General features: G+C 32.7%; 1 protein-coding gene across 4 annotated transcripts in view; it reads left to right on the forward strand.

Annotated features, from left to right (window-relative positions):
- LOC141514162 (ATP-binding cassette sub-family A member 10-like) overlaps positions 1-18,817 on the forward strand; it is a 122,937-nt gene that overhangs the window by 4,417 nt on the left and 99,703 nt on the right. For 2 of the 4 annotated variants that reach the window (XM_074224705.1, XM_074224706.1), the window contains exons 2-6: positions 8,036-8,137; positions 9,569-9,773; positions 12,681-12,827; positions 15,496-15,599; positions 16,635-16,861. In XM_074224705.1, coding sequence (XP_074080806.1) covers positions 8,042-8,137; positions 9,569-9,773; positions 12,681-12,827; positions 15,496-15,599; positions 16,635-16,861 — 779 coding nt within the window. In that variant the 5' untranslated portion in view covers positions 8,036-8,041. Of the gene's footprint in view, positions 1-8,035; positions 8,138-9,568; positions 9,774-12,680; positions 12,828-15,495; positions 15,600-16,634; positions 16,862-18,817 lie in introns of those variants that run through there. The other 2 variants (XM_074224707.1, XM_074224708.1) reach the window with 2 other exon arrangements.

The following is an 18,817-nucleotide window of genomic DNA, read 5'->3' on the forward strand; positions in this document are numbered from 1 at the left end:
TTGTCTTTTTTTCCTGTCTCTAGGCAACTCACTTTGTACCTTCCACATAGTGTTTAAGAAAAGTTGTTGGGGAGAGCTAGGTAGCACAATGAAAAGAATACTGGAGTCTTGAAGTCAGGAGGAACCTGAGTTCAAATTCAACCTCATTCCCTTAATATTAACTAGCTACTTAACCAAATTGACAGCAAAAAAAAGTTGTTTTTGATTTGATGGATAATGAATTCTTTCCAAGCAAAATAAAATTTTTCACTTCATACATGGCATCATTGATTTACTGATAGGTAAGATAAGTCCTAAATGTTGGCATTCAACAACAGTACCAACTGACTTCCCAGGAGAATGCCTCTAGGTGTTCAGAGAAAAACTGACAGTAAATGTCATTTCTCTTACATCATTCTTTATTGTTAAGTCAGGTGATATATTAAAGACCTCAAAAAGCAATTTCATTAACCACTTTCTTGAAAGTAATAAAAGATAAGAATTTATTGTTAGAGCAAAGAATATGTATTGACACAGATCTCACAAAAGAGTGAAACAAGTTTTCAACTCAAGATAACCTGGAAGAACTTTGGTAAAGATGAGATTCATTTGGGTAAAGGGGGAAGTATAGCCCAGCAGAGGTGGGAGAGAGATGGAAAACCAGTGGAAACTCTTAGCCACAGAAAAGCTCAGGTCAAGGCTCAGCAAGCCAGTGTGGCAGCAAGCCATTGTAGCAGCAGGCCAGCAGTGAGTGTCCCAACCCAACTCAGAAGATGAAAAAAGAGCTTGGAAAATCTTTTTCAAGAAGTTATCATGTAAAACTGTTCAAATATCTTAGAAAAAGAAGACAAAACATCTGCTATCACCTCCAGAAAGAGACCCCAGAATAAAAACTTAAAGGAATATTTGACCAAATTTTAGAATGTCCTGTCAAAAAAGAAGGAATTTAAATACCAAGGAACCAGTCAGGATTACACAGGATTTATCAGCTTCAACATTAAAAGATTAGAAAGGCCCTTGGATTACAATCTAGAATCAACTATCCTAGAAAATTCAGCAAATTCTTTCAGGGGAAAAGATAGATTTTCAACAAAATAGAGGAATTTTAAACTTAACTGATTAAAAAAGACTCAAACTAAATAGAAACTTTGATCTTCAAATACAAGATCCAAGGGATGTGTAAAAAGATAAATGCAATAGGGAAAGCATTAATCAAGAGCATTAAACTGCATACATCCTTACATGAAAAGACAATACTTGAAATTCTTAAGACTTCTATTTCTCTTAGGATAGTTAAAAGCACACTTAGAAGGTATGGTTATAAATTGATTAACAGAGTGCTTTAATTGATACTTTAACTGATAAGAGTTGAATATAATTGCAGGAAGGGTACTTAGAGGATATGTACATAAATATATCTTGACATGATTTTGATTTACATGATATTTTGTTTTATTTTAATTGACATTTTAGTTTTCCAAATACATGTTATAAAAGTTCTTTCAACATTCATTCATATGCATTTATATATTTTTAAGTTACAAAATTTCCTTCCACCCTTCCATCCCACCCTCCTCAGAGGCAGTCAAGTTAACACTGTATATACATATTTTTGATAAACATGTTTACAAATTAGACATTTTCTGTATGAGGAATTAGGATTAAGGGAAAGAGATACATAAGATAATTTTTTAGAAAGTGTTCATCAGATTCTGACAGGTTGGACTTTTTTTGGTTTGGTTTGGTTTGGTTTGATTTTCCTTCCTCTGGATTGGAATAACATTGTTCATAGCCAATCTAATACAGTTGTCCTAGCTCTCTGAACTGCTGAGAAGACCTGCTTTCATCAAAGTTGATCATCCTACAATAATGTTGTTAATGTGTACATTGTTCTCTTGGTTCTGCTCCCTTCACTCAGTATCAGACCCTGTAACTCAGTCCATGCTTCTCTGGAATCCAACCATTTATAACTTCTTATAGAACAATAATATTCCACAGTATTCATGTACCATAACTTGTTTAGTCATTCCCCAATTGATGGACATCCCCTCAATTTCCAACTTTTGCCACTATAAAAAGAGCTTCTACAAATATTTTGGAACATGTGGAACTTTTCCTGTTTTTTAATGATTTCTTCTGGATTTAGGACTAACATTGGAATTGATCAGTCAAAGGGAATGAAAAATTTTATTGCTCTTTTGGGCATGGTTCCATATTGCTCTACAGAAAGGTTGGATCTATTCACAACTCCCCCAGCAATGCATCAATGTCCCAATCCTCCCACAACCTCTCAACATTGATCATTTTCCCTTTTTCTCATGTTAGCCAATCTGATAGGTGTGAGGTGATATCTCATATTCATTTTAATTTGCATTTCTCTATCAATAATTATTTGGAGCATTTTTCATATGATTATATATATACATATATGTATATATATATATATATATATAAAACAACTTTAATTTCTTCATTTGAAAACTGTCTGTTCATATCCTTTGACCATTTATCATTTGGGGAATGACTTGCAACATTACAAATTTGATGCAATTCTCTATATATTTTAGAAATGAGACCTTTATCAGAACTCTTAATTATGAAGATTATTTCCCAGCTTTCTGCTTTTCTTCTAATTTTGGCAGCATTGATTTTATTAGTGCAAAAATGTTTTAATTTCATAGTCAAAATCATTCATTTTACAGTTTTGATGTACTCTATTTCTTGTCTGGTCAGAAATTTATTCCCTTTCCCTTTCCATAAATCTGATAGATGGAGTATTTCTTGTTCTATCAATCTATCTACAATGTTGCCCTTTATGACTAAATCCATTTTGACCTTATTTTGGAATAGGGTGTGAGATGCTGGTCTATGCCTAGTGTTTGCCATACTATTTTCCAGTTGTTTTTACATGATACTTTATCTCTTGAGGGTTGTATTTCTATTGGGACAGTTGGAGGAAGTTGCTTAGAGGTTTTGGGTATAAATGGATCATGACGTGATTTTGCTGTACATGATACTAGCTCATAAGGATTTCTACTGGGACAGTAGGAGAGAATATGCTTAGGGAGTCTGGTTATAATATTTGAAGTGGTTTTGCTTTATATCATATTTTGCCTACAAATGGAAAATGTGTACTTAGAGGTGGTGGGTATGAATACATCATGAAATGATGTTGCTTTACTTGAAACTTTAGCTTATATATTTCTATAAAGGGTATTTGGAAAGAGGGTGTGTATAAATTGATTGTAATTTGATGAGGCTTATGGCTCTTGAGAATTGCAATTCTTATGGAATAGTTGAAAGGAGTTTACCTTAACAGAGACCATGGATATGAATAGAGTATGAAGGAGTGATGTTTATGAATAAATCAAGCAAGCAGGCAACCAACGCTTGAGAATCATGCTTTTCTTGTAAAAATACCAGATTTAAAATAATTAAGACATGAAAAGAAGAATTGCACTAAGAGAAGGAAAGACATTAGAGAATTAATGAAACCTCATGAAGATACACAAAGACCTATTATAGTAGAGAGAAAAAGGGGATAGTGTGAGTACTAAGTAAACTTTACTCTCAACAGATTTGATTCAAAAGGGAATAACATACATTCCCAACTGGGTTTAAAGATTTACCTACCCTACAGAAAGTAGGGAATGAAAGAGAAAAAAAAAGGTGAAGAAAAAAACTGATAAAAAAGGTGGGTTAAAGTAAAAGTAAAAGTTGAAGTTGAAAAGTAAAAGGGGAAAAAAAAGAAGGAAAGGGGAAAAGGGCTAATAGAAAGGACTGATGAGACAAAGCAATTAGAAAGAAACCATTGGTGTAAAGGGATAAGCAGAAAGGAAGAGAAAAGTTCAAGTAAAGGAAGATAGCATGGTGAGAAATGCAGAGTGAGCAATAGAATTACATTTGAAGCAGAAAGAGACATAGGACAAAGGTAAAAGGATAGAGCAAAATATTTTATGTTTCAACAGAAGTATAAAAAATCAGAGATGGTAATCCTGATCTCAGAGAAGCAAAAGCAAGATAGATCTCATTGAAAGGGATAAGGAAAGAAACTACATCTTCTTAAAAAGTACCATAGACAATGAAGAAATATCAATACTAAACATATATGCAGGGGACAGCTAGGTAAAGCAGTGAATAGAATACCGGATTGGAGTCAGCACCAAACCCTGGAGTTCAAATCTGACCTCAGGTACTTAATACTTACTTAGATGTGTGACCTTGGGCAAGTCACCTAATTCCATTGCTTTGTAAAAACAAAATAAAAAAATCATAGATGCAGCAAGTGTATAGCACCCACATTCTTAGAGGAAAAACTAAAAGAATTAAAAGAAAACAGACATCAAATACATAATAGTAGGGTGCCTTAACTTCTGTCTCTCAGAATTAAATAAATCTAACCACAAAAATAAACAAGAAGGAAATTAAAAAGATGAAGGAATTTTAGAAAACCTAGATATGATAGACTTATGGAGAAAATTTAATGGGGGGAAAAGGCAATAAACTTTTTTCTCTGCAATATGTAGTACCAACCTACACAAAAACTGACCATGTACTAGGGTATAAAAACCTCACAATCAAATGCAGAAAAGCAGAAATGTTGAATCCACCCTTTTCAGATCATGATGCATTAAAAATTACATGTAATAAAGAACCATGGAGAGATAAATGAAAAAAGCTTAATTGGAAACAAATAAACCTAATTTTAAAGAATGGATCAATCAATCAACAAATCTTGGAAATGATCAACAATGTTATCTAAGACAATGACAACATTATGAGACATCATACCAAAACTTGTGGGATGCAGTTAAATATTATATAATTAAATGCTTAAATTAATAATATAGAGAAACAGAAGATAAATGACTGGGCATGTTACTTTAAAAAGCTATAAAAAAGAACAAATTAAAAATCCTCAATTACATACCAAATTAGAAATTCTGAAAAATCAAAGGAGAAATTAATAAAATCAAAAGTAAGAAAATTATTGAACTAATAAATAAAACTAAGTGTTGGTTTTATGAGAAAACAATAAAATAGGTAAAATTTTGGTTAATATGATTTTCAAAAAGAAAGAAAAAATTCAAATTACCAATATCAAAAGTGAAAAATGTGAACTCACTGCCAATGAAGAAGAAAATAAAGTAATAATTCAAAGGTATTTTGTCCAACTGTATGCCAATAAATCTGACAGTGTAAGTGAAATAGATGAATATTTATAAAAATAAAGCTACCCAGATTAAAAGAAGAGAATTAAAATACCTTTAAAAAAGCTCATTTCAGGAAAAGAAATTAAAGAAACCATCAATAAACTCCCTAAGAAAATATCTCCAGGACCAGATGGATTTACAAGTGAATTCTATCAAACATTCAAGGAACAATTAATAATAAGCAAAATAAACTATTTAATAACAAAAAATAAGCTATTTTAAAAATCGATGAAGGTGTTCAACCAAATTTCTCTTTATGACACCAGTATGATGCTGATTCCTAAACCAGGAAGAATCAAAACAAAGAAAAGTATAGACCAATCTCCTTATTGAATATTGATGCAATATTGATGAATAAAATATTAGCAAAGAGATTACAATAAGTTATTACTAGGATAATACACCATGATTAGGTAGGATTTATACTAGGTAAGCAGGGATGGTTCAATAATATGGAAATCATTAACAAAATTGACCACATCCATAATAAAATTAACAGAAATCTTATGATTATCTCAATAGATGATAAGGCTTTGATAAAATATGGTATCTATTCTTATTTAAAATATTAAAGATAATTTGAATAAATGGAATTTTCTTTAAAATGATAAGTGGTATCTATATAGAATCATTAGCAATTATTATATGTATGGGGATAAAGTAGCAGCATTTCTAATAAGATCAGAGGTGAAACAAGGATGCCCGTTATTACTATTATTCAGTATTATATTAAAAATGTTAGCTTTAGTAAGAAGAGAGAAAAAAAGAAATTGAAGGAATCAGAATAGGCAATGAAGAATCAAAACTTTCACCTTGTGTAGATGACATCATTGTCTCCCTAGAGAACCCTAGAAAATCAACTTAAAAAATCAACCTAATAGAATCAATTAACAGCTCTAGCAAAATAGTGAGATATACAATAAACCCATATAAATCATTACCTTTTCTATAAATTATCAATAATGTCCAAAAGCAAGAGATAGAAAGAGATATTCCATTTAAAGTAATTGTAGAGCATCTAGGTGGCAAGTGGACAGAGCACTGGCCCTGGAGTAAGGAGGACCTGAGTTCAAATCCACTCTCAGACTCTTAAAAATTACCTAACTATGTGACCTTGGGCAAGTCACTTTAACCCCATTGCTTTGCAAAAATAAAAAAAAAATAAAATAAAATAACTGAAGATAATATAAATACTTGAGAATCTACCTTCCAAGAGATATTCAGAAACTATTTGAGCACAAATACAAAATACTGTTCAACCAAATAAAGCCAGATCTAAACAACTGGAAAATATATTCATAGCCAGTCCAATACAGTTGTCCTAGCTCTCTGAACTGCTGAGAGGAGCTGCTTCCATCAACGTTGATCATCCTACAATAATGCTGTTAATGTGTACATTGTTCTCTTGGTTCTGCTCCCTTCACTCAGTATAGATCCTGTAACTGACGTTGCTCATGGTTAGGCCAAACTAATATAATAAAAATGACAATTCTACCCAAATTATATTACTTATGTAGAGTCATACCATTCAAACTACCAAAAAACTATTTTACAGAGGTAGAAAAATGGTAATAAATTTCATGGAGCAGCAAAAGGTCAAGAATATGAAGGGAATTAATAAAAAGAAAATGCAAAGGAAAATGGCCTAACTGCACCAACCTAAAACTATACTATTAAGTGGCAGGAATCAAAAATGTCTGATGGGGGGAAGTGGCTAGGTGGTACAGTAGATAGAACACGGGCCCTGGACTCAGGAGTACCTGAGTTAAAATCCGATCTCAGACACTTAATTACCTAGCTGTGTGGCCTTGGGCAAGCCACTTAACCCCATTTGCCTTGCAAAAAAGAAAAACAAAAAAAAATGTCTTATGCTAGTTAAAAACTAGAGAAGTAGATCAGGGATTAGACTGGATACAAAAGAAATAGTAGTAAGTTACTATAGTAATCTACTCTTTGATAAACCCAAACTCACTAGTTTCTGGGTTAAAATCTCAGCATTTAAAAAAAAAACTTTTGGAAAAACTGGAAAATAGTATGACAAAACCTGGGCCTAAACCCACTTCTCACATTTGCAACATGGATGATTTCAACTATATTAAATTTTAAAAGCTTTGCACAAATAAAACCAATGTAGCCAAGATTAGAAGAAATATAGAAAGCTCAAAAATATTTTTCACAGCTAATGTTTCTGATAAAGGACTCTTTTCTAAAACATATAGAGAACTTAATCTAATTTTTAAGATTACAAGTCAATTTCTAATTGATAAATGGTCAAAGGATATGAACAGGAAATTTCCAGATGAAGAAATTAAAGCTATTTATAGATGCATGAATAAATTCTTCAAGTCATAATTGATTAGAGAAATGCAAATTAAAGTAACTCTGAGATACCACCTCACACCTATCAGACTGGGCAGGATGGCAAAAAGGGAAAATAATCAGTTTTGATTGAGACACTAATGCATTGTTGGTGGAGTTATGAACAGATCTAAACATTCTGAAGAGCAATTGGAACTATATACTTAAAGAGCATTTTGATCCCAATGAGATCATAAAAACTGGAATAAATTCCAAATGTTCAAAAACATTTATAACAACTCTTTTTGAATGACAAAGAATTGAAAATTGAGGTGAAGTCCATCAATTGGAAAATGGTTGAACAAATTATGGTATATGAATATTGTGGAGTACTATTGTTTTGTAAGAAACCATGAGCTGTCAAAGTGATGATAAAATATTTTATAAAATAGTCTCTGTCTCTGTCTTCCCCCCATATACACACATATATACACATACACACGCTGCAACGTTTATAATGTCTTTTCTCCTTTTGTAACAAATAGGTCAAAATGACTAAAAGAGAGATCAGTATTTGCCAACAAACTTGGGCCCTTCTGAATAAGAACATGATTAAAAAATGGAGGATGAAAAGAGAGAGCTTATCGGTATGGCTAAAAGTTTATATCACTTTTTTTTTCTTAACCATATATTTATTATAAGATTTGTTTCACTTTTTTTCAGTAGGATGAAAAAAGTAGAGTAAGAGGGAGAAAAATAAACATTTAATCATTGTAAAAATTAAATTTTGTTTTTTAAAGAAAAACAAAAGAAAAAACAATAAAGCTATATCTTCACATTTGATAAAAGAAGATGTGCATCCCAAACAGCATACATGCATTTCTTCATTCTGTATTTCTATTTATGTACTTGTTTTATATAGAAAAGTCAGATTAATTTAATTTTGGACTGTGTATCCTTGCAAATATTATAGAATTAGAAAAAAATTTCAAATTAAAGGTTCCATAGAAAAAGGAAAGAAGTCCCTGGAGAAATAAATCTTTCTTTTTCAAAAATGAAGTAGAAGTAATACCTCCTCAAACCATCAATTCACAAAATTACACAGAACCATTCTGCTTAGCTTAGGCTCAGATTTTCTGGGCCTACAACAAAAATAATAAGCAGCCCAGAACTTAATGTCTTAAAGACCTCTCCTACTACCCCTCATCAAGGTGCATTAAGATGATAACACTGGTTAGATTGGAAGGACTATGAAAGTGTTGGTTGACAGAAATGGAAAAGCTCATTTTGGAGGGTTTCTTTATCCCAATAAAATACTACATTGATCTTAAGATATGTGGCACTCTGTTGAATTTTCAAATACCAGGATCTTAACATCATCACAAAGCTATAAAGTACTGATTACTTCTTACATATTCTTAGATGTATGTTTTTCCAGGTCACAAGTACTGGAGTAGGGACAAAGTGGCAGTGAGTAAAGTAATGGGAACTGATCCCCAAAACTGATCCCGAAAACACAATAATACTTAATTCTTTCTGCTCAGAGAGTTCATCAAGCAATGCATATTATTTTAGCACAACCAAGGAAGACCTCTTCCCTCTCACTCTAACTTAAATTGGCTGAAATTATGGTTACTATCTCAGTCCTCAGGGAACACATATTTTAAAGGGGTCATAGGGAAGAATGTTGAAAATTGGAATTAAGTAGGAAAATTAATAGGTGGACAGGACCCCAAACACCTAAAAAAATACTGTTAATTTTGAATGTTAGAGGAGGATACTTCACAAATATTAAAATATTTTATTAATTGCTATTAATATTTTTAATCTTGCTTTTGATAGGCAAACAATATTGTGTTTTCCCAGCTCTTTTTTTGTTTGCTTTCTGTCTTATCTTGTAAATATATCTTAGAAATTAAGACTCAGTGGAACAAGAATTATTGTCTGTTTCTTAATTAATCATTGCAAGAAGCTAATCTTGGAAAAAGCACTTAGGGAAATTAAATAGAAAAAGTATTTGATGATGATAGCCTTATCAGTGACCACATTCTAATTTATTTTTCTCCTGTATTAAATAGGAATGGATTCTTTCATTGATCCTATGCCTACTGCTGTACCTATTTGGATTATTGACTTCAAAATTTGAGTTTCCTGGAGGGCCTCCAGAAGACCTAGGATACATAGATAAATTTAAAAAGTATAACTTTGTGATCATCTATATGCCAGTCACCAATATAACTCAGCAGATAGTAAACAAAATGGCTTCAGTTTCGTTTCTTAAAGGTGGGTTCTCTACCATCTACCAGCTAACCAGAATTAATATCTGATGCTACAATCCTTTTTTATAAAAATATTTAATCTGAGATTAAATGAATAGAATGAGCAAACTATTTACAGTTTGAAATATTATGATATACAAACTTAGATTAGACCAAGAGTTTTCTTGTGCCTGATTTCAGAATGTCTAAGTCAGCTTAGAGCTACCCTTTTTCTAAAACTAGATTAATGGCAGGACAGTTCATTAGATTTTACGTTTCAGAGTTTCAAAATATTTCATCATTCTTGACAAAAATCTGATTTAGTGCATACCTTTTAATAAATACTTTGTGGTTTAGTCTCTTATCTAGGAAAAAATCTAATTTAAAGAATGGACCTTATTGATGTCTTTCTGACATCAATAAATATAAGACTCCTTTCTTATAGGGGAAAGCCTTCTTTAAAAATTAAAATTAGAGTCCTTTGCTACTCACCTGAATGATTGAATAGATATCTGAAATTTAAAGAGAGATAGTGTTACATAGTAAATAGATGACTAGCTCTGAGGACAGGAAAACTTAAGTTCTTAAATTTCCCCAATTGTATCCTACAAGAGGGCAAGGAACGGATTCATTTTTTTTTAAATATGTGTATTGCCAGCACCTTGCACAGTGCTTAACATATAACAGGTACTTGATAAATTGATTGTTAACTGATTGATTAAGCTATATCATTGGAGAGATTTTCCAAACAGGGAAATTCCTATAGTCACCTCCACCTTCCAAAGCAAAAGAATGTCAAGCTAAATCACATCCTCTATCACACACTAAGAAAAGTTCTGGAGAAAACAGAAAATCTTTCCATAACAAGCCAGAAAGGTTAATTAGATCTTCCTTCCACTCCCACCACTCATTCTGTAGTCACAGCACCATCCTCTTTTGTTTTGGTCAGATAAATTTTTTCTATGGGGTTCAGGAAAAAATGCAGTTTCCACCTTATTTGTTATCATTGCCTTTCAAGATAAAGTTTCCCTATAAATATTCAGGGAAGATAAGCAGTGAATAATGCTTATATATCTTGTGTATTGTTTTATTCTAAAGTAAGCAACTCCCATTCGCCATCTCCCTTTGAATTTTCAATTCTAATCCTATTATTACCCCCAAATTTGCTATATGCTTAAGACCCTCTAAGAAGTGATTTTTCCTTCATTCTAATGCACTTTCCTCCATTTTATTCTAATATTTTAATAAGTTGGACAACATCAAATGTCATTGAATGATTTTTTTTTAAATTTCTTTGTATCTCCCTTCTCTAGTCTATCCTAGTCTCAGATAATCCTTCATCTCAGGACCCTGGACAAGGAAAGGGAATAAGGAGAGAGAACATAAAAGCTTAGGAAGAATACAGTGGGGGACTGAGTAACATCTCTTTGTACTATTTATTTTAATTTTTAAAAATTTGTTAATTAGGTACTGAGGTCCAGTTTTCCTACTTTACTAAAGGAATGTAAATGGCAGTAGCCTGAGGTTCCAGCTTTCCAATTATTCCTCATCCAATTAAAAACAAAACCAAATAGTACTTTACCCCACAGTGTTATGATAGGACAAGAATCTAGCATTTAGGATTAGTTTAAAAATGAAATGGATTAGGGTCAGCAGCTCTGAGTTTTGAAGGTACAAAGATCTTCCACAGAGAGCAAGTGGAGGAAAGATAAGCAAGTAATAGACATGGTTACCAGCTGAGTGATCTTGGACAAATCATTTAATCTTCTTGTACCTAGTTTCCTCCTCCATAAAATGATTGGTTTCCCTTCTCTAGTCTATCTAGTCACAGATCCTCATCTCAGGATTTTATATAGGGAATGGGAATAAGGAAAGAGGAAATATAAACTCAAGGAGAGTACAATGGGAGAGTGAGTAGGATCTCTAGTAGCTATTTATTATTTTTAATTATTTTAATTTGCTAATTAGGTTGTTAATTAATGCTTCTTTTCCAACTTTAAATCTATGAGCCTATGATCACTGTTTTTCTTCCCTTCCCAATTATGACTTAACAATTCTAAAAATGATGCTTTTGAATTAACTAGAAACTGCATTTTTGAAAAGGAAACTGGATGTTGCCACTGTCAATAAAAACAAATCAATAGAAGAAACTGGTGGTGCTTGTAATTGATATTTGGGGAGAATTATTTGCGATTATAAAAGTTCCTGCAATGATAAAAAGTCATTGACTTTTTGACACAAGTTGAATCTCTCCCATAGTGGGTTTCATTCCAAGTGATGAATGAAGCTGAATTTAATGTTAAAAATTGAAATGTACAAGTTGCTTCATCTCTGGAGCTAGGGGGGAAAGGAGGGAGGCATAAGTGAATAGGCAAGTATTACAAGAATGGGGATGTAAGAGCTAAGAAAAAATTTCCTCTCTTTAGATATTTGGATGTACACCAGTGGAGAAGTTATAAGAATATATCATTTTTACAACTATATATAGACTCACAACTATTTCAGATGAAAAGATATTCATTTTAACACTATTCCAAATTTATTATAATAATAAAATAAATCATTTAACTTTAGTCAAAACTGCTCTCACCTCATAAAGATGTCTAAGCTAAGTGGGGTTAAGGTGAAAGAGTGATTGGCTCCATTAGACCTCATCTTTATATTATTTCCTCTATGCTTTTAGAGATATACTTCAAATAGTCTCAAATGATATTTTAAGATCAAAGGTGGTTCAATTAAAGGGCATAGAGAGACAAAACACCTTACTAAAGTGTTAATATAATTTCTAGGTGATTAAAAATGCCACTTTGTCCATGCTGCTATTTCTGAATCTTCTTTACAGTTTAGTTAATTCTTATATTGAGGAACTTGAGTTAAATTACTTGGATACCAATTAATCATTTTAATAGCCATTTTTCCTTGTGCATGGCAGGAATAAATATTACTGGGATCACAGATGAAAAAGAAATGTATGAATATTATAAATCATTTGGCATCATTTTTCATGATATGTTTTCATATGAGTTGAAATCATGGGAAGACAGAATTCCACATGAAAAGGAAAATCATGAATATTCAGGTGACTTTCCCTTTGACTAATTATTCTGACCTTGTGACTATTTTTTCATAAATCAGGGAGAATTATGAGGGGATGAAGAATATGAAAGTGATGATATCAACAACATAAATGTACAATGTGCATCCCATTCTTAAACTCAAATAGAATGTATTTTTATGGAAATAAAGAATGTCTCACTATAAAAGTATAATTCTCAGTAAACAAGTTCCTATTAAATATATTTATTTTCCTTTCTAACTTTATTATATTCTCCTGATAGACCTATATAAATGATAAGATCTGAGAAAATCAGGTTAACCTTAGTAAGCATTTCCTTTGTCTTTCTATTTCTATGCTATTTTCATATTTTCATTGTCATAGTAATGAATTTTGATTGCATGATCTTGCATTTTCAACCTTTTTTTTCTTCTTTGTAATTTTGATCAAGTATTATTTGCCATAATTCTCTGAAATTGAATCTGTAACATATAACCCCTAGAAAGAAGCAAATTTCTCATTTTGGAATATCTACTAATTTTTCTTTTCCTTCCTTCCTTCCTTCCTTCCTTCCTTCCTTCCTTCCTTCCTTCCTTCCTTCCTTCCTTCCTTCCTTCCTTCCTTCCTTCCTACAAAATGATAGCATACTGGTACCTTGAGAAGTGTAAGATACCAAACTAGATTTCCCTCATAAAAAAGACTTAGTAATTGATAAGTCAAAACATTTATTTACCCAAAAAGCATACAATGATATTATTACCAAAAGAACATCTGTTTATAAAGATAGTAAATTCAACTTCTATAATTTATATAAAATATAATGAATATATGATATAATATAACATAAAATATCAAAATATGATATAATTAAATATGAAACAATATAGAAAATAATATAATATAATAAAATTATAAATAATATATTATAAATCGAAATAATAAAATATATAAATAAAAGACTCACATTTAGGTGGTATTTTAAATAGTCCTTTGAGAATCACGTGGTATTTTCTATCAGTATTGTTTCTTTTGCTACCTAACTTAATGCTACTAAAATTTGTATCTACTTGCATAGAGGATAACAGGAATACAAAAATGTAGAAAAGATTTTTATAGTAAAGACAGGTAGGAGCTCTAGTAGCTGGAGCCCTAGATCTGGAGTCAGGAAAACATGTGCAGACTAATTCCTAAGACATTTACTAGTTGTTGATCCTGGACAAGCCTTCTTCAACTATGAAATAGTGATAACTCCATCCACTTCCCAGGGTTGTTGTAAGATGAGATAATATTTATAAAGTTCTTTGCAAACTTACAAGTGCTATATAGACACTAGTGATTATTCTCATAATTGGTATGAATGAGAATAGTATAGAAATAGAGGGAAGTGAAGAGAAAGGAAGAGGATTATGAATAATATGAACTGGTACATGGTGAAGTGAGTAGTACAAGAGAATAATTTACAAAGGAAAATAACACTAAAGTAAAGCAATTTCAAAAGATCCAGATCAATAAATCATGTCTCCAGGAGGGCTTATGCAGAATAATTTCATCTGATTCATCAAAGAAGTGATGAACACAGGTGCAGAATGAGACATTCATTTTTGAATATGAACATGATTCATTTTACTTAATTTTACTTTCCTTTTTACAAGACACCCCCCCTTTTTTTCTTTTTCCTCAGTTTTTAGTTGAGGGAGAAATTTTAGGGAGGGGAGGACAAGGATAGCAATAATAATATTACCAAAAAAAGAAGAGGATCATTGAAACACTTTTAAAAATGTGCCAAAGAGAAGTGTGTTCATAAGGAAGGACAGATAAATTTTTTAAGTAATATGTGCAATTTATTATATACCTTTTTAAGAGAAGAAAACTATATAAAATGTATACACATAGTATCATATAGAATCCTTTTGTTGCATGTGTTCTACTGTGCATGTAAAAAATACTCTGTTTTTTAATTTTTAAATTCAGAACTAAAAAAAATTGATCAAGTTGGTCAAAGGAGAAAAAGTTGTTGGAAGGAACATATGGACAGGGAAGTTCTACCAAATTGATTTATTTTAAAATTTGAAAATTTTATCATATACATGCTTTATGATTTCCCACTTTCTTATAAAAATATCCTTACCCCCAACTTTTAATAATGAAACTTAGGCCTCTTTATCAAACAATGTAAATTCATTAAATGGTCTCAGTTACATGCATTTTCTAACTCTGTGTCCCAAAAGAATTCAGAATTCATTAAAACCCTGAAAAGAATCACACTATTTTGCTTTTGATCATATTAACATATTTTATCGCATAAAATACCTGAACATGATAAAATTGTTTTATACAATATAAGTTGAATCAGAGGCAGACAGTGGCATAATGGTGAGAGCACAGGGCCTAGTCAGCAAGACCTGAGTTCAAATCCACCCTGAGACCTTAAACTGTGTGACCCCAAGCAAATCACTTAATCTCTTTCTGCCTCAGTTTCTTCAACTATAAAATGAGAATAATGATAGCATTGCTTTTCATGGTTAATGATAAGAAAATATTATAAGAAAGCTTAGCGCAGTGCCTAGCATTATATAAATGCTCATTCCTTTCCTTTTGTCATATAGAAAAGGTTCTCCACAGTTTCAGTGTAAAATGCCTCTTTCTGATGTAATTCAATCTCATAATGATTTTTTTCTTCTTCTTTTTAAAGAACATTGTAGAGACAATTTTGAAGGGATCAGTTGTTCACTTGACACATATTGGAAAATGGGTTTTGTTGCTCTTCAAGCTGCCATTAATTCTGCTATAATAGAAGTACGTATCAAATTTTAAGAGTCCTAATGATTGATATAAATTACACTTTAATGATGCCACTTACTTTTTTCTTTGGCAAGGCAGTGGGGTTAAGTGACTTGCCTAAGGTCACATAGTTAAATAAGTATTAAGTTTCCAAGACTGGATTTAAAGTCAGGTTCTCCTGACTCCAGGGTCCATGCTATATCCACTGTGCCACCTAGCTGCCCCAACCATGTAATTTTTCTTACTCTCTAATTCCTATTGCTTCCAGGATGAAACCTCGATTTCTCATTCTAGCATAAAGACTTTTTTTTAGGTTTTTGCAAGGCAATGGGGTTAAGTGCCTTGCCCAAGGCCTCACAGCTAGGTAATTATTAAGTGTCTGAGGCCGGATTTGAACTCAGGTACTCCTGATTCCAGGGCCAGTGCTCTATCCACTGTGCCACCTAACCACCCCATAGCATAAAGACATTTTATAATTTTTCTCCAAGCCATGTATCATGTTTATTCATGTAAGCTGTGTTCCAGTGAAATTTGACTGCTAGCTGTTCCACAAATTTCTTATACAGTTTCTTGCTCCTGTGTTTGCACAGGTTTTTTTCCCACATCTGGAATACATTTGACAAAATGTATGTCCCCCCTTTCTGCCTTTCAAAATTCTTCTCTTCCCTCAAGGTTAAGCAATTCTATGAGATATTCCCCTGTTCCCATAAAAGTTTTCCCCCTATACTATTCCTAAATTGATCTGTCTCTCTATCTTCCCACCCTATCACCATCCCTGTCATAATCTATTCTTTCCCTGTCTCCCCAAAGAAAACAATTTAAAGGCAAACATCATGTTGGTTTTGTCTTTGTCTACCCAGTGGCCTATAATAAGAAGATACTAATCAGTGTCTGCTGAATATTTTTATTAGACAGTGTTAAGGATAGCCTATGCCCAAAATGCTTAATTATTAAAGAATATAACACTTGTAATTACTAAAGAAAAAAATGGACAATCTTCATATTTTTTTACCAGATTGATTTTTTTTGTGTGTTAATATGTAATTTTAGATCACAACAAACCATTCTGTGATGGAGCAGCTGATGTCAATCAATGCCATACAAATGAAAGTGCTTCCTTTCATTCCCCACCCTGAACTGCTTGGGAACCTCATCAATGCAATCTACTTAATTTCTTTCTCCCCAATGATATATTTTGCATGCCTCAATGTTACAAGAGAAAGAAAAAAAACTAAGAAATATATGACAATAATGGGCCTCTGGGATTCAGCTTTCTGGTAAGTTATATTTCTTGCTTTAAAATAATATGAATTAATGGAAGATTGGAGCTAACTAGCCATAGTTCTTGTTTTCTAGGATTATTATTTAAATTTCATTCATTTAACATATTGGTAACTTTTAAAAAATATATTCCTGCCATTTAATTAGTATCCATGCCTACCTATTTGCATAGGAAGTGGGGTCTTATGACATTTAATGAATTGATTTGTTTTTCTCCTAGAAGAGATGAAATATTTTTTACACATTCTGAGTAAGGCTCAGCAATATGGGAGAAAACAGAATAACAAGAATATCAGGACATAGTGATACAAGGGTCTAGCAGGAATCTGTACTATATATATTCTCTTACACATGAATGTAATATATGGTTATGGTCCACTACAATTTAAAAAATATTATGGGGAAAAGGTCATACAGATGAATGCAAGATGTGGTAGAAATCATCCATATGGAGAATACCATCTGTATCCATAGAAAGAATTGTGGAGTTTGAACAAAGACCAAAGACGATTACCTTTAATTTAAAAAAAAGGTTATCCTATGATTTTTTTGTATTTTTGCTATCTCATACTTTATTTTTTTCTTAAGGTTATGATTTCTCTCATCACATTCAATTTAGATCAATGTATACCATGGAAACAATGTAAAGACTAACAGACTGCATTCTGTGGTGGGGGGGAAGTTACATTAGGGGAAAAAATTGTAAAATTCAAAATAAATAAAGTCTTTCTTTGATAAACCAACAAACAAAAAAGGAAATCATTACCATGGCTAAGGGAAAAATGAAATTAGAAAAAGAAATGAGGAAAGATGGTGGAAAGAAGCTAGGCACTGTGCTAAGATCTCCTGGCTTTCCCTCAGAACTAATATGAATCAAGCTTCTTAACAGAATTTGGATCCACAACATGCAGAAAAAGAACCTAGAAGAACACCAACCAAGAAGGCCTGTCTCAGGGGAGTGTGCATGAACCAGGGGCAGAGAGCAGAGAGCAAACCTAGGTGGCATGGTGAGACTTGGGAACTAACCTGAGAACAGCCACAGAAGCTTTGACTGTGTAAGTGGCAGGCAGGAGAGCTCTAGCAAGGCTGTGGGGAAAGTCCCAGCACAGTGGACTTGAGAGTTCCAGAGTACAGCTGGACATCAATTCAGTCAGCTCAGCTGTCTGGAAGACCAAGGCCATAAGCCTTGTATTTTCAGTGGAATCTCCTGGTTTTCAGTTAAGTCCTCCCCCTCCATCCCTGTGGGAGAAAGTGACTCTTCCCAGAAAACAGTAACAACTCCTCCCCCACCCCCAGGATCAGGAGTGGGCAGCAGATCTCTCTCAGTACTGAGTTGATAATAAGGAGATTAACTATATAACCTGAGGGCACATTTTTCGAGGATAATCCAGACTCTACTGCTCCACCTACTTCCCATGGCCAAGGGAGTGAGCCACAAATCAAGGTCAGAGACACTCCAGAAAAAGTATCTAGCATCCCTTACTGGTTGACCCACTTGGAGTTAGTAAACCCACTGAACTAAGCCTCTAGGGATTTCAACTCCAAAAGTCTGCGAACTAGCCCCTCCGCAAACACAAGATGCTAAGAAAATGAAGAAAAGCCATTGGAAAGGGTGAGGTCCATCAAAAGCTACCTTGAATTCCAAGATCCTAACTCAGAGAGAGCTAGATCTGAGGAGAATATGAATTGATCTCTATCCCAGAAAGACTTCTTAGAAGAGATCCAGGAGTTTAAAAAAACAATTGGAAAAAGTGGGAAAAGAAATGTAAGAGAAAATTAACAACCTTTCCAAATCTTTGGAAAATATAATTGGGCAAATGGAAAACTCCTTCAAAAATAGAATTGACTAGATGGAAAAGGAGTTGCAAAAGGTAAATGAAGAAAATTCTTCTCTTAAAAAACGATTGGAATCTGTGGAAACCAATGACTTCATGAAACAGCAAGTATCTACT

The sequence above is a fragment of the Macrotis lagotis genome, chromosome 2 (assembly GCF_037893015.1).
Source record: "Macrotis lagotis isolate mMagLag1 chromosome 2, bilby.v1.9.chrom.fasta, whole genome shotgun sequence".
Taxonomy (NCBI): Eukaryota; Metazoa; Chordata; class Mammalia; order Peramelemorphia; family Peramelidae; genus Macrotis; species Macrotis lagotis.